Source organism: Tamandua tetradactyla, chromosome 4, assembly GCF_023851605.1.
Source record: "Tamandua tetradactyla isolate mTamTet1 chromosome 4, mTamTet1.pri, whole genome shotgun sequence".
Taxonomy (NCBI): domain Eukaryota; kingdom Metazoa; phylum Chordata; class Mammalia; order Pilosa; family Myrmecophagidae; genus Tamandua; species Tamandua tetradactyla.
In genome coordinates, this window is record NC_135330.1 from 136,244,727 (window position 1) to 136,261,429 (window position 16,703).

General features: G+C 33.2%; 1 protein-coding gene across 1 annotated transcript in view; it reads right to left on the reverse strand.

Annotated features, from left to right (window-relative positions):
- Positions 1-10,713, reverse strand: part of LOC143679374 (uncharacterized) — a 49,519-nt gene extending 38,806 nt beyond the window's left edge. Inside the window, exons 1-2 of the mRNA XM_077155841.1 lie at positions 10,608-10,713; positions 10,320-10,396 (exon numbers count right to left, since the gene is read on the reverse strand). Coding sequence (XP_077011956.1) covers positions 10,320-10,333 — 14 coding nt within the window. The 5' untranslated portion in view covers positions 10,334-10,396; positions 10,608-10,713. The remainder of the gene's footprint in view (positions 1-10,319; positions 10,397-10,607) is intronic.
- Between the last annotated feature and the right edge of the window lie 5,990 nt (positions 10,714-16,703).

Sequence of the window (16,703 nt, forward strand, 5' to 3'; positions counted from 1 at the left end):
TTTGTAAAGATCAAGTGTATACATGGTATACATTCTAAAATACTTGTTCATTTTTTTAATGTATTCATCAGTCACCTTCTGAATACCTTGCAAGCCTAAAGCTTTATATGCATGTCTTTCTTCTCTGTATGGTAATTTACAGAAGATTGTGAACATGCATATACCAGTGCCAGCTGAATCTCATTGAGCAAATGCTCAATGTATACATTAATAACTATAATAAAGGACAATAGTGATGATAAGTTGCAAATGTTTATTATAATATACGGGGGTGCAAGACTGGTTCGGTGGTAGAATTCTTGCCTGCTATGCAGGAGACCAGGTTCGATTCCAGACCCATGTACTTCCCCAAAAACAAATAAACAAGCAAAACAAACAAACAAAAAACAAACAAGCAAAGAATTCAACAAATGGTGCTGCAATAACGGATATTCACATGGAAAAATAATGAAACGTGACCCTACCATACAGTGTACAAAAATATACATATATTATATAATGTGGCAGTGCAACTGATGGACACTTTCTATCAGGCACTTCTGAGCCATTTCTTCTCTAAGTGAAAGAACAGGGCAATGTGATACATGAGTAGTATTTCAACAGTATGTTGTTAGTCAACATTCACTGGGATTGCAAGGCAGTAGAAATCATACCTGAATAAGAATATTAAGATTTCCAAATACTCAACCTAAGTTTCTGAAATTGTTATTCTCAGATTGTTTTAATCTTTGATCAGATGCGCCTGGGTGTGCCATTCTAACTTTCAGTACGTGTAACATATCAAAGGTTGATGCTAAATAATCTTTCTTTAAAACACGAGTATGAAAACTGCATTGCAAATTGGGTAAAAAAATTGTTATTTTTGGTGGTATAGTGTAATTAATATGGAGGCTTTGCTCAAAATAGAAAAAAAAATCTGTTAATGTATTATAAAACCTAAAGAAAAAGCTGATGACACCTAACAAGAAATATTCACACTAAATTGGTATCATGATATTTAGCTAAATTATTTCAAAAAAACAGAACAAAGTAAACATATTAATTTTTTGACTGGTTTGTGCACTACTGTTTTTTAAATAAAATCCTCCGCCAAAATAATGTGGCACTTATTAGATTAGTAACGGAGAATATTGAAAGAGATGATATAAAATTGTCTTTATGTGATTCACCACAAATATTTATATTAAATGGTGTTCAGTCAACTGAAAGTCAAAATATATTTTAGATCCTGATATAGCAGATATTTTAATGGAGGAGGAAATGGTAGTAGATTAAAGAATATAGCAGTGCCATTTCAGAGAGAGACTTGTTAGGAAGAGGGAGGATTCAAATGTAAAATAATAGAATGGCGTGAGTAAGAATGTCACTAGATTAAAATGTTTTTGCTAACTTCAGACTAACATCATTAGAGCAATTGTATAGTTAGGCTTGTATCTACTACTTTGATGTCTTTGAAATTTTTAACTTTACAACCTAGCCAATAGTCAGAGGAGGATTTTTCTCTAACTTAGAATTTTCTTGCTTCCAGGATTCTGAACTCTGATAAAATTTATGACTATAGTTACAAATATATTATGCATGTGTGTACTTGTGTTTATCTATTTTTATCTTGTTTATCAAGGTAATATATGTCCATTTTTGAGACTTTGAAATATTTGTAAGTAAAAATATTAAAATCAACCAAATTCATCCCCCATAGTTAGTCATAGATAACATGATGATTTTACATGTTATAGTATATGTATATTCTATCACTCATACACAGTAAGGGGAGGACTCTCTGTTTTGTTCTCCATAATACTCAGTGTCCACTTTGTGCAAGGCACCAAAGCTGAGTTTACTAGGGGGCCCAGTCTGCAGTGATGTTTAATAAACACTTGCTAAATGACTGAAAGATTATCACAAGTATTGTTTTTTAACACCAAGTATTTTCCAAATGGTAATTTTAAATAACTTCATAATAGTCTGGTTTCTAGTTTCACCAGATAATGGAGTCACTCTGTGTTGTATACTGTTGATTTCAATTCTGTACAATTAGAAATAAGGCTATTTTATCCTTGTATATGTAACTTTCTTTTCCTTAGGATACATATCTAGATGCTGTATTATTTTATCAAAGAATATAGTGCATTTAAAGCTGGAGAGCTCTCAAAATCACTGTTTAGGAACTGTGCCTTACTGTTCATGTACATTTTAGTTTAGTAAAAAATTAAATATTAGGATGTCCTTTAAGAAAATGTTCCACAAGTTAATACAGGTTAATAATAAGGCATGCCTACAATGCATTCTTATTAAAGAAAAGTTTGTTTGGAATCACTTTGATCAAAAGTCACCAGCATACTAATTCAGAACTATTAGGAATCAACACCAGTTTAAGAAAATATCATTAAGCATCAATGGTATGTTGAAATATCTAGAAATTCTGCCACAGCCTTCATTTTATGGCTGGCAAATCTTGATACTGCATAATAATCATTTTTAATACCAGGCTCCACAATACTCAGATTTTTTTCAAATGTTCAAGATCATGTTATGTGAAAAAGTTTAATTTCATAAATGTGTAAAATGGAACTGACTAAAACAATGTAAAAACATAGGATGTCATGAGGGCAGATTCTGAAGGCTAAAAAACAAAACAAATATTTCCTTAGTCTTCATGTGTAACTGTACTATAGGAAAAAATTATCTAATCAATTTCTTTTCTAACCTTTCTAAAAGTTAACTCTAGTATTTAAATTTCAAAGTAATACAATTTAGATTATTGTAAAATGTCTATGTCATTTTATACGTCTACAGAACAAGGTGCTACGCTTAACTTTATTTTCTCCCATCTCAGAGAAATTTCAGAAAATAGAAGTTTAGGGGACTTTTGCCTTTGGCAAATCCCAATGACTCACAATTCTTTTTTGCCATTCCCATTCTTCCTTTATCAAGTTTTGATCTGAGCAACTTAATGTCCTAGCAATTGAGAGAATCAATTATTCAGAAAACCTAAATAGAACAGTGATACCACTCTGTATTTTGGGGGAATTTATATCTAATTCAGTTTTTTTTTCTATTAGAAAGGTTGAAATTTCTAGAAATTCTGCCATAGCCTTCATTTTATGGCTGACAAATCTTGATTAGTAGGTTTACAGAAAAATCATTCCCAATAATTAAGTGTTTGAAGTGTTTCACTTATACTCAATCATAGCAGTTTGAACGTACCTCTTGTATGTATCTTGGGTAGCTTTAAAAAAAATAAACCTCAAATCCACCGTAAATGTTCTGTGAAGTAGTCAGGCCATAAAGCATACTGCCAGTCCAATTTAAAATACTTTTCATAGAAATAAAAATGCAAATTATGTCAGATTTCCTTAGCCGCTAAGCAAGAAGAAAAATAACAAAAGTATAACCCTTTTTACACAGGAAGAAAAATGCTCCTGAATTTTGTGAAAATTGGGTGTTTCAAAAAATAGAATTTTACAATAAGTACATAAATTTACATGTTTTCTTGAGGAAAAAATAAACCATGAGACACTTAGAAAAGACTTATTGTAATTAGGTTTAAAGAAGCTTCATAAAAGCAGAAATATGGAATTGTTTCTGACTTTCCTACCTAGCATATAGACTCTACTTTAAGAACAAAATGTGGAGGAACTGACCTTCATCAAGTATGAATCTGTCAAACCACATTCTACGTTAAGTATCATTGTCCTTATTTCCCCAAGAGAATGCAGGTACTTGGGTTCAATAGCTTGTTCAAGGTCATGTCACTAGTGTGTGCCAGGCAAGGGCGGACATCAAGCCTGTTTTTATGCTGAAGTCCATGTTTTCTCCACTGTATTGTGTTGATGAAGGTAAAGAGAAAAATGATACAGGAAAGCAGTAAATTAGTTAGTGACTAGACTCTGTTATGTACGTACAAAATATTTTGCTTTTTCACAAACAAGAAATGTTTCCACATCTGTTGGATGATTATTTACGTTTTGTTTACATTTTTAAAACTTTATTTTGCAACTTTGCTTTGTATGTTTTCCATTTTTGTCAATTCTTCAAATGACGTACTTTGACTGTAGCTGTTCTACGTTTTTTTTTTCAGACTCCATTTCCCACTCATTGTTACTCATTTGCTAGAAGTGGCATTTCTTAATGGGGTTGAACTTGGGACTAATTATCTGGTTATTAAAGTCATAGCCGTACAGGGCATACCTACTTTGTTTTAATCATGCTCTGAAATTGTGAATTGTTAAACTTCACACTTAAATAAAGTAAACAAAAAGTTAAACAATTGCAATTGACTTTCAATGTTGCCTGATACGTCTGTGCTCTATTGAAACAATTAAAATAAAACCATGAAAAGAATTTGTGTGTAGGGATTGGATTTTCTTTTAAATTTAAGCATGAATTGTCTACTACAAAAATTATTTGGCTTTAATGTTGTATTACATAAATGAGAAAAATAATTATTTAATAACACATTTATATGCCAATTTTGTAAAAAGTACTATTTTATATATTTAAGAAAATGTTCCTGATTATTTTCTGAAATACATTACTTCCATATAACTAGATAAATATTAAATAGCTAAATATAAAATTGTATCATAATGTTGCCATGTGAACAAGTGCTATTACATAAATGCATGCAGCTTTAAAAGTTTATACTTGGAAGCACATAAACACATACATTTAGATGTATGTGTGCACTGTGTGTGTGCGTGTGTGTGTTGGCATTTGTATATACAGAGAAAAAGAAAGAGTTGAGAAATACCAAATTTTCATAATACAATGAACAGTACAAGAGTGCCACCTTCTGGGTTTAGTACTTTTAGTGACATCTTTTACAATGTCCATAGCATGCAAAAATTCTTTACGATTAATGATGTTTCTTGGTAATTTTCCCCTATATTTCACTATTCACTGTTTCCAATGTTGTTTTTAATATTACTAGTTTCTGAAAAATGCTTGGAATTAATTTTAGCTAATATAGCAATCTGTGTATCAGTATTACCAACAAAGCCAAACCAAAAAGAAAATAATTCAAACAGATATATGATATGTTAATTTACTTATTTTATAACTAAATTAATTGTTAAATCAGCTATAAATACGATTTTCCATTGCCTTGTTCAAAATATGATGACAAAACACCTTTTCTAATGGATGCCACTACTCTGATATTCTGAATTTATATATACCTGAATTTCCTGTCAAAATATTAACATTAGTAAAAGTAAAAACCAAGCATGTGAATATTTTACAATTGCATCTAAATTATCAGGAATAATTTAACATTGTGTGAAGTTAGAAAACTGGCCTTGGATTTCCAGCAGTTGGATATATGTCTTCCCCATTTGTTTCAGGGCTCCCTGACCCATCCAGAAACTGAATCATGATGTTCTTCCCCACTCAAGACCTCATATACCACAATCGAAGCTTGCTTTCAACCTAAAATCTAATCAATCTTGTTCAGCAGTGTACTAACTCAGAGTAGTATTAAATTTTGTATGAATTTTAATTATGCACTAAAGTTGTTGACCTTTTGTTTGCAATCATACCTCGGAAATACTATGGGTTCAGTTCCAGACCCCACAATATTTATGATAAAAGCAAATATCACAAGGAAGCGAGTTACACAATTTTGGAGTTTCTCGGTACATATAACGGTTAAACTATATTGTACGCTATTAAGTATATAATGGCATTCTATCTTTAAAAATGTACCTACTTTAATTAAAAATAGTTTATTGCTAAAAAATGCTAGCCATTTTCTGAGCTTCAACGAGTTCCAGTGTTTTTGTTGGTGGAGGGTCTTGGCTGCATGCTGATGGGTGCTGATGGATCTAACGTTTGCTGAAAATTGGAATGTCTATAGCAACATCTTAAAATAAGCCAACTATGAAGTTTGTTGCATGGATTGAATCTTCTCTTCATGAAAAATTTCTCTGTAGCACGTGATGCTGTTTGATAGCCTTTTACTTACAGTAGAACTTCTTTCAAAACTGGAGTTGATTCTCTCAAACATTGTGCTGCTTTATCAACTAAGTTGATGTGATATTCTAAACCCTTTATTGTCATTTCAACAAGAGTCACAGCATCTCTGCCAGGAGTAGTTTCTATCTCAAGAAACCATTTTCTTTGCTCATACATAAGATGCAATTCCTCATTTGTTCAGAATTTATCATGAGATTGCAGCAACCCAGTCACATCTTCAGGTTCTATTTCTAATTCTAGTTATCTCGCTATTCCCGCCACCATGTCAGCAGTTAATTACTTCCTCAATTGAAGGCTTAAACCTCTCAAAGTCATCTTTGAGGGTTGGAATCAACTTCTTCTAAACTCCTGTTAATGTTGATGTGCTTCTCTTCCCATTAGATAAGAATGTTCTTAATGGTATCAACAATGGTAAATCCTTTCCAGAAGGTTTTCAATTTACTTTGTCCAGAACCCTCAGACTAATCACTATCTGTGGCAACTATAATCTTATAAAATGTATTTCTTAAATAATGAGACTTGAAAGTCAAAATTACTCCTTGATGCATAGCTGCAGAATGGATGTTGTGTTAGCAGGCCTGAAAACAAGATTAGTCTTGTTGCATCTCCCTCAGAGCTCTTGGGTAACCAGGTGCATTGTCAATAAGCAGTCATATATTAAAAGGATTCTTTCAGAGCAGCAGTTCTCAACAGTGGGCTTAAAATATTCAGTAAACCATATTGTAAAGAGATATGTAAACAACATCCAGTCTTTGTTGTCCCATTTATAGTAGCACAGAGAGAGTAAATTTAACATAGTTTTTAAGGGCCCTAGGGTTTTGGGAATAGTAAATGAGCCTTGGCTTCAACTTAAACTCACCAGGTGTGTTAGCTTTCAACAAGAGAGTCAGCCTGTCCCTTGAAGTATTGAAAACAGGCAATGACTACTTCTCTCCAGCTATGAAAGACCTAAGTGGGTCTTCTTCTAGTACAAGGCTCTTTTGTCTACATTGAAAATTTGATTGTTGAGTTTAAATCTTAACTATAACTCCTGAATAGCTTGCTGCAACTTCTATATCAGCACTTGCCACTTTCACCTTGCACTTTTATGTTATATAGAAGACTTCTTTTCTTAAACTCATGATCCAAATTATGCTAGCTTCTAATATTCTTCTGCAGCTGCTTCAACTCTCTCAGACTTCATAGAATTGAATAGAGTTAGGATTTTGCTCAGGATTAAGCTTGGTTTAAGGGAATGCTTTGCCTGCTTTGATTTCCTGCCCAGACCACTAAAACGTTCTCTATATCAACAATAAGGGTGTTTCACTTTCTTATCATTCATATCACCAGAGTAGCATTTTTAATTTCCTTTAAGAACTTTAGCTTTGCATTCACAACTTGGCTACCTATTGTAAGAGGACTAGCTTTCGGCCTCTCTTGGCTCTTGACACGCCTTCCACACTAAGCTTAATCATTTATAGCTCTTGATTTAAAATGAGAGATGTGCAACTCTTCCTTTCACTTGAGCACTTAGAAGCCATTGGAGGATTATTAATTGCCCTGAGGAGAGGGAGAGGATGGGGAATGGCCAGTTGGTGGAGCAGTTAGAGCACACATTTATTGATTAAATTTGTCAACTTATATGTGTGCGTATTTTGTGGTGCTCCAAAATAATTGCAATAGTAAATCAATGATCACTGATCACAAATTACTATAACAGATATAATAACAATGAAAAGTTTGAATTGCCAAAATGTGACACAGAGACGCGAAGTGAGCACATACTTTTTTTTTGACTACTCAATCATTATATTGATATTTCTTTTTAGTCTCCAGTGTCTTACAGCAGCTAGAAGGAAACATCTGAAATGGTAGAGCTGTAACCCACATCATACTTTGAAATTAGTTCTAAAACTCATTTGTTAAAATGTACTTTGAAATTCATTATTTTTATATATATGTTGTATTTCACAATAAAAATGTTTAAAAAGGCATTATGCAAATCCTGTATGATCTCACAGATAAACACTATGATATGTAAACTCATAGACATAAAATACAGAACATAACATATGAGGATATTGAATATAGAATATAGGAGACCAAGATAAAGAATGGGGAGCGGTCGTTTAACGTGTAGAATGTTAAACTAAGTTGAATTTAAATGTTTGGAAATGGGCAGAGGTGAGTGCAGCATATTATTTTGAGAATGATTAATAGTGCACAATTGTGTGTGAATGTGATGGAAAGGGGAAATTTACAATCATGTATGTACCAAAAGGAAAGCTGGAGGTTAAAACATGCGAATGTATCACACAGTGAATCTTGCAGCTGATGATGCTCTTATTTAACTGTATAAATATTTTAAAAATCATTTCATGAACTAAAACAAATGTATGATATTATAAGGGGTAAATAATAGAGGGTATATGGGCAACATGTACCTATTGCAAAACATGGACTAATATTCTAATACTCTTTCATCAATAGGAGCAAATGTACTACAACAATACTATGGGTCAATAATGGGGGAGGAATAAAGGTTATGGGAGGATTTGGGTTTTCTTTTTTCTCTTCATTTCTTTCCTGAAATAATGAAACCATTTTAAAATTTATTTGGGGGTTATATGCACAAATATGTGATGATACTGGAGCCAATGAGTGTACACTTTGGATGGTACATGTGAATGTGTATACACATTTGGTATATGTGATTATATCTCAATAAACTGCATTTAAAAAGTTGTTATGGAAGGAAAAGAAAAAGGTAACTATCTCAACAGAGTTGAATGAGCACCTGATAATATTCAAACCCATCACTTAATGCTCAACAAGAGCTAATGAAACTTCCTTACCCTGAAAAAGGGTCTCTACAAAAGTCCATAGTATACAAGGTATAACTTTAGAAACATCCCTTTAAAGCCAGGAGCAACATAAACTGTCCACTCTCCTCTACTGTTCAATATGTGCTGTCAATCATGGCTAATACACTAGATTAGAAAGAACAGAGAGTGGCACGAGAAAGGAAATGAAAGGGAAAATTGCGATTTGTGAACACATACTTGAAAAAAAAATGGCACAAATGGACTGGCTTGAAGCAGGGTTGCCACAAACCTTCTCATGGCTGGTAGTGTTGTTGGGGATAATTTATCTTAATTCTTTTCATTTTGCCCAATTTCTTTCCTTCCTTCTTTTACTCTATGTTCATTATGAGTCTTGGGGAGAGGGGTGCATGGAAGTTTCCCTGAACCTATAAAAGTTGTACCACATCAGAAGTTTCCTAATTTGCACATAGATAAGAATAACCATACATATAACCATATCCAATATGCATAAGAAATTTTAACATGCCATAGAAAGTATACTATTTTTTTGTGGTAGGAGATATTTTAATATAATGTAATCATCCTTATCCACTATAATAGTAAAGCTAATTTTATGTAACTTATTTTCTATAGGTAGTTTAAGAAAATTCTGGTTCTTCTTTAGGAGCTTTGTTATTTCAAGACTCATGATACCTCTCCACTATCTGTGTAAAATTGTAATAAGACATTATTTTGAACATACTATAATAACCTTGTCCAGATTTCATACCCTTAAAACACTATTCATTCATCATGAATACCCAAAGGATAACCTCTCAACTGTATTCAGCTAATGAGTATATGGAGTGAATTGAAACAAAGTAAAAGTGAATAATGAAACAATTTATTACAATGGAAGAGAATTTTAAATGCTTATTATTTAAAGATCCGTAAGTATTTCAAATAACCAGGGATTGTGGTGGAAGAATCTCCCAATCTATTAATTGCAGCAAATGTCTCAGCAACAAGGTCACATTTTTGAGGCTCCTCTACTTGTTTTTTGTCAGACATCTCCCAATTATGTCAGCATTTGTCTCAAATATAAAATGAATACAATTTGTACACCAGGGATTTGAAAATTTCTAAAGAACAGAACTTTCTGTCTATAGATACAGGAGATTAGAAATTCTTGAACCTCATTAAAGCATATGTGGTAAGCTCTGCTTAAAGATACATATAACCATCATGAAAATTAATGGGAATTAAACATTCTATCAAAGGGACAAAAAAATCCTATTGACTCTCACAAGAGTGCTTGCCACAGTTTTCAGTAAAGATTTATATCACTGAAATTTCTTTCACAATTCCATACATTCCAAAATAAATATACTACTTAAGAAATTAACTAAAATCAATCCTTATATTTTGAGTGAGATAAGGCAGAGTATTAAATCATACAAAGTTAGCAGTCTTAAAAGCAGTGTTGATTAGTGTAGCAAGGTTTCCAAAGACAGAGACTAAGCTTTGTATATCTTATAAATGAGACATATTCAGACTCACCTAGAGAATTTCATGGTGAATCCACTAAAGACCTGTATGTGTGAGGTACTAAAACCTCTCTTGATAAGAATCTTTTCCTAATGGAAGAAAAGTTGTGCATATAAACTTTGTGCAGGAATAACAATCAAATATAGAAGGGAAGAACACTTATAATTGCAGCCTGACACGTGCTACACACCACACTTGTACCAAACCTCACCACTTCTTATCAGAATTCCAAGGACATGGTGCTATTCTCCTGGAATTATACCTAAATAGTTAAAGATCATCACTGAAATCTCTACATACAGCTAAAAGCCCAAGACTGCACAGCTTCGTAAATTTGCTACACAATTTGGGGGAGAAACATATCTGTTCCGGGGAAGTAGGAGGGCTCTTTATTTGGTTGAAACAAGGCAGCCTATTTGCCTTTGGAATGGTGTAGGAAATCTCCATAGCAACCAGGAGTCAATGATTTCATAAAACAATCCCTGCCAGGAGCAGAAGAGGAGGAAATGACAGATGCTGACATGCAGTCCAAATGACTAATGATCAGCACATGCAAGCTATCCCTGGAGAATTTAAACGTGACTGCAGTGTCCAAAATACTCTGGGTGGTGTTGAGCCAAGGAAACGTTGTTTAGTTATCTTTATCTGGGGCCTTGAATGACCTAGAAAAATATCAGGAAAAGTAACTATGAGACAGTTTATAATGGTTAGGTTGTTCTTTGGAATTGATTACTTCTCCAGAACATAATTCAATTTTCTGAAGTTGTTAGAATACTACCAAAGCTAAACTTTTTAAAGACCTCTCCCTGCTGTACTTTTTTTTCTCTCTGGAGAAAATAAGAAAATTGCTCCAATAGTGAATAAAGTCAGAGCTACAAGCACAATTGGAACCGTCACCTTCAACAGGAGTCCATATATTTATACCTGGTCTCCTAAAAGAGTGAGGTAAGAAACTCAACTCCATATCCCCAATCAGCTCAACAAGTGTGGGCTCATCTCTTGATTCAAATTGATAAATATTGTGGGAGTACTCGAGGCAGAATAAAGTATCAGAAAGGTAGGTATTTTCTTCAAAAATTTCTACATGTTTTCATTCTTTGAAAATGAGATAAACAAAATTTGAGTTGATTTTTTTAATAAAAAAGTTCCTGTAATTATTTGACCCCAAAAACATATTTTAGAATCAAAATTTTTAAAGATGATCTTTTCAGATTCCTATAATTGCTGTATACTAGAAACATTTTGAATATAAACTGATAAGTTATTTAACCCCAAACTAATTGTCATTGAAGAAAGAAAGAGCTAAGCCTGGATCACATTATAGGACAATAATGTCCTGTGCTTTGAGATTCATAGTTGAAACATAGAAATTTCAGTGGCTCAGAACTTTCAAAATAGAAGTGCTCTTTACTAGCCATCCACTCCAACTAGAAGGAGAGAAAGGAAAAGGTCAATATCTATTCTTTACTGAACTTTAAACATTAATTTAAGTTTCATGTTATCAGTGTTCTGAAAATTGGGCTGCCAGATCCATACTTCTGTTTGGAAAAAGACCAGGATTGTATAAGGAGGTATCTTCTACAGCCTCATCCCAGAGGCCCAATTTCATTTCTATCTGTCCTTCGTATTTTTATAGTGTTGGTCAGACCTATTGTCAATTACTTCCCACTCTGATGGAGAGATTAACACAGGATCGGAGAATTTCTGGAAACACCGTGGTCAGCCACTTCCCTGACCTTTGCCATTGCTTCTATTGATTATTCTGGGACCAATGAGACAGGCAGTACATCACTTTGATCAGAATCTTTTCTAAATGTTTCCTTAATGTTATCTCCAGACAATTAATAGTTTATGGTGCAAAATTAATGATCTTGAGGTTCATACTTATTCATTAACTCAAGAATGCATTTCTTATGCATTTCTCGTATTGAATCATACCTAGCTATACTGCCCATCATAATTGACCAGACAGCCTTAAAAATTTAAAACCAGGAGGCAGCCAACACAGAGAGAATAGATCCCATATCATCTGATCTGATGGACACTGGTATTGATAAAGTAATCGAATGAATGAATTAAATTAAATTTTCATAAAGATGATACACACATTATTTCATTTTAACATAAAATTCATTCATCAGATGTGTCTAATTAAAACTCTTTATTGAATACCAATCCCAAAGTACATCTATATTGCTAAGATACTAATCTACTTAAAAATGGAGAGATGTTAAAGACAACTGAAAAATCAGTCTGAATATAGAATCCTATAAAAAAAATGAGAGAAATTCCTTTTTCTTTCTTTTTTTTGAGAAATTCCTTTTTAATGATTTGCCTCTAGGGAGTCTCTCCAGAGTATTCAACTTAATTTATATCAAACAAAATAAATCTGATTTCTCCATACTTATGCATCTTCATTTTGCATATAGTTTAATTAAATCACATAAGTAACAATAACATGCTGAAATTAGCATAAAGGACTAATACAACAGATTCTTGCATGCACGCAAATCAAGAAAATAGCCCAAGAGTCGTGACTAATTAACATTGCTTAATCTATCACTACTATTATGTGGAAGTTAATTATGAAGTTCCTTATTATGTCTAATTCCTTATCAGAAATTTAAACAATGTGAAAAATGTAACTATCAACACTTATTCTTAAGTAATCCTCATTCCTACAGAAAAGTTAAAACCTCCCAAAAAAAACTTTTTCCAAAACTGTTTGCCCTACTATCCTTTGTTTATTCTGCTTAGTCCTAGCTATGACATCATCTCATGAACCAGAGTAGAGGCTGGATATTTGTTCCTCTAACCATACCGACTGGTAATCAGCCATTCTTCATTTAGCATCTGCAACATTGGCTAGCCTAGCTTCAGTCTTCTGTCTCTACTTGGATGAAGTTCCAGCTGGACAATAAGATGCACCAAGATATTTTAGCACCAATAAAACTTTCAGAATATTTAGAAATACAATCAGCACTCTAGAAACAAGTAACAGTGGTTCCAGATTTTTATAATCTAGACACAAATTTCATTATAAAATGGGATTTCTGGAACAAAATTTAAATGTTCAAACAATATATATTTGTTCAAACAATCAAGTCTTAAGGTATGAAGTCAGAAGGTCACATAGAAATCACCTTGGAAGCTCTTTCAAATCATGCAATCACAGATCTTATCCAACATATTTGATTCAATATGTCTGGGTTGGGGGATTGGTAGCTAGCTATTTTGTACCTTCTAAAAGCTTCTTTACAATTCTTAGATGCGCATCTTATGTATATATCTCTAACTGAGAAATGTTTGCCTATACTTCTCAGCCACATTTATTTGGGTGAAGGGAGTAGAGAAATAAATATAAAAAAAGAAAAGTAAAAGCAGTCTTGGGTTCATAATCACTAGAAAGTTGCTTCTTTGTGTGGCATTTAGAGTCCACGATATGTGAACTAAAATTGTAATTGGTAGAATTCTCCTATCAAGTGATCACTTGAGAGCAGTCTTCTTATTGCCTCAGGCAAGCAGGAGTTCCCTTGCAATGTATGACATTTGAAACATCTATTTTTGAGACATTTTCTTTGGCTTTCTTAGTTTTCATTTTCTTTTAACTCCTGTGCTTCTGCTACTTTAGTGTTGAATGAAGAGGATTCTCATGTTAGGTGAAAGATTCCATCATTTTCTATCTTGTGTCCTAAGATAGGGTCCCTCACGGTTCTCCATTACTTCACCTGAAAAGGTCCTCAAAGAGATTGGTGAAATAAACATTTCTTATGACATTTCTTTAGTCTCTAGTCTTTAATTTTTTTTTCCTTTCCCAAAATCTCTAATTTTCAAGTTCTTACTTTTTCAAGCCATGAATTACTTCGATCATGTCTGTTGACATGATAGATCCCCTGGCAGCAGGGCAACTTGACTGGAATTCCTGTTGTCTTTCATTGCTTCACCATATTCCCTTCTTACATCTGTCAGGTGCAAGATTTATTCTTTAAGCATTAGCCTTATTCCCTCTAACATTTTGAGACCCAGTATTCTTTGCTGAATTTAAGCATCTTGTATTCCTTTCTTTTCTTTTTTGACTGTCTAGGAGACAAAGAATCTTTAGACTGAATATATTCTTCCTTGAATTTCTGTTGTTTCCTTTTGAAATCCCTAAACTCTGTCTGTTGTTAGTATAACAGACTGTGAAGCATCCTTAGTCCTCACTGCAGTTTTCCTCCAGCTCTGACTAAATATGATTCCTAGAGTTGAGATATTTCTGGCACAGACTGCTTATACTTTCTGCTTAACCACTGTTTGCCACCTGTTCATTGATTTTTCCCTCCCCTCTGATTTAGGAAGATAACTCCTGACCTCTAAAACCCTATTCCTCTTTATTCATTGATGTAGTCAACTATAGCACTGGGTTTGAACCTATACTCAGAAGCTCTGAAATATATAACCATGATCAATGAGTGTCTAATCAACAAGCTAAATCCAAATTGAAAGCTTGAGAGAAATTGCTAGTAGGCCATAGGTTTTCAGGGAAGTTCGACCCATAATGGCTCCTTCTGTGACCTTGAATGTTATTCTAAACAGAATAAAGAAAGAAAAGATTTGTAATCATCAATAAAATACTCCTAGACCACCTGAAATTAGGAATTCAAAGGTCTAAATAAATCACACAGGCAAGCTGTGCTTTGCTGAGTGAGCTTGCCCTTGACCATATAAATTTTATTGCTTTTATAAAATGAAGTATGAAACAAAACTCCTGAGGTTTCCCAAATGAACCCTTCCTTTTATGCCTGAACCTGCCTGCATGGAAAGTAGTAAATGAGACCTGCAGTCACATTTGCATTTGAGTTCCAGAGACAAGTGGAATCTCATTCATTCATTCATTCATTCATTCATTCGATAAATATTTAATAGAGAAACAAGATTTTGTCTAAAGTATTCTGCTAAGCATAGGCTGGTGCTGCAATGAAGAATATTGAGATCATACATCCTGTTGTCTAAGAACTAATAATATAGCAGAGGTCATATTTAACAGAGGATTATGCAAAAAAATGCTCCAAAAATGTAGAAAGGAAGAAGCACTAAATGTGGGTTCAGGACATACCAATCCTAATGAGTTTCTCAAATTCATAAGCTTTCCCATTTACTGAAAATAAACCAGACTTTCCAAGAGAAATTTAGGTATATTTTGAGTGAATCTCCATTCTATAGGTTATTGAGTTTAGGGTAAATGTTCATGAATTATAGGGATCAAAGTTAATTACTCAGAAATCCGTTTACTGAATTCCTATGACTAGGCAGAAATTATTTCCGAAAACTGAAACAAATACTTTGGAGAACAGTATTTAGCATACGCTCAGTCATAACATGAACGTTGATTAAATCAGAATTAAAATATGTAAATGTTGAATTTCTTGTCAAAATATAATAAAATTTTGGCAAATCTTAATGATTTACAGAGGATTTGAACTAGAGGTAACAGTCAAATCACTTTTACGTTTGAATCCATGGTCAATAGGACACAAATAAAACATGCGTTAAAAACAGAGATAGAATATCTGCAATTCCTAACAGAAAAGTCATTTTCCCAAAGTCCCAATTTGTCACCTTTACATAACATTAATGTACAAAATATCTTTTGAATGTAGTAAATTACAAATGAGTGTTTAAAATGAAAATAAGACAAGGTATACCCTTCAGCTAAAACTAGCATTCTGTCCAGATTTCAGGTTGGATATAAACTTTTAAAGCCTGACTTCTGAGTTTGACACTAATTTCCTTCAATGCCAAACTAAATTAACCCTAAGAAGTAAAACAAGACTAAAAATAACCAAGCATTGTATTTTACTCTTCTATTACATACAGATCTTTCCTTCTAGGGCTAAAGTCTATGCCTTGTTAATTTTTGGATGCATATATTAAATAAAACTTCTTTCACACAACCCCTTACAGGCAATATATGAGATTTCCCACTTTATTTACAGATGAAGAAACTGCTTTAGAGAGGTTACCTGATACAATGCAGTCAGAGCAGATGTAAAACTAGGGTCCTGAGTGTCATACTTCAGAGCAGTACTTCTACCTCTTAGATAGGGTTTGCAAATTGGTGATTTATTAACTAAATACACTTTTTATCTGTACTTGGTGTACACACTGCACAAAAAAAAAAGCCTAAAGTAATTGAATTTGAGTCTCTTTAAGAAGATTTTCTGATTTGTCATAGTCCCTACTAATCCTGATTTTTGCATAGAAAGTCTAAAATATGGTACTTACTTGCACAGCACTAACCCTGCATTCTCCATTTCAGCTAACCTCTTTCACATCAGAAAGTAAGCTGTAAACTATATTTCTGCCCACATATCAGGCTTGGGCAATCATTGCTCTATTGTTTGGTAGCAGGTATTG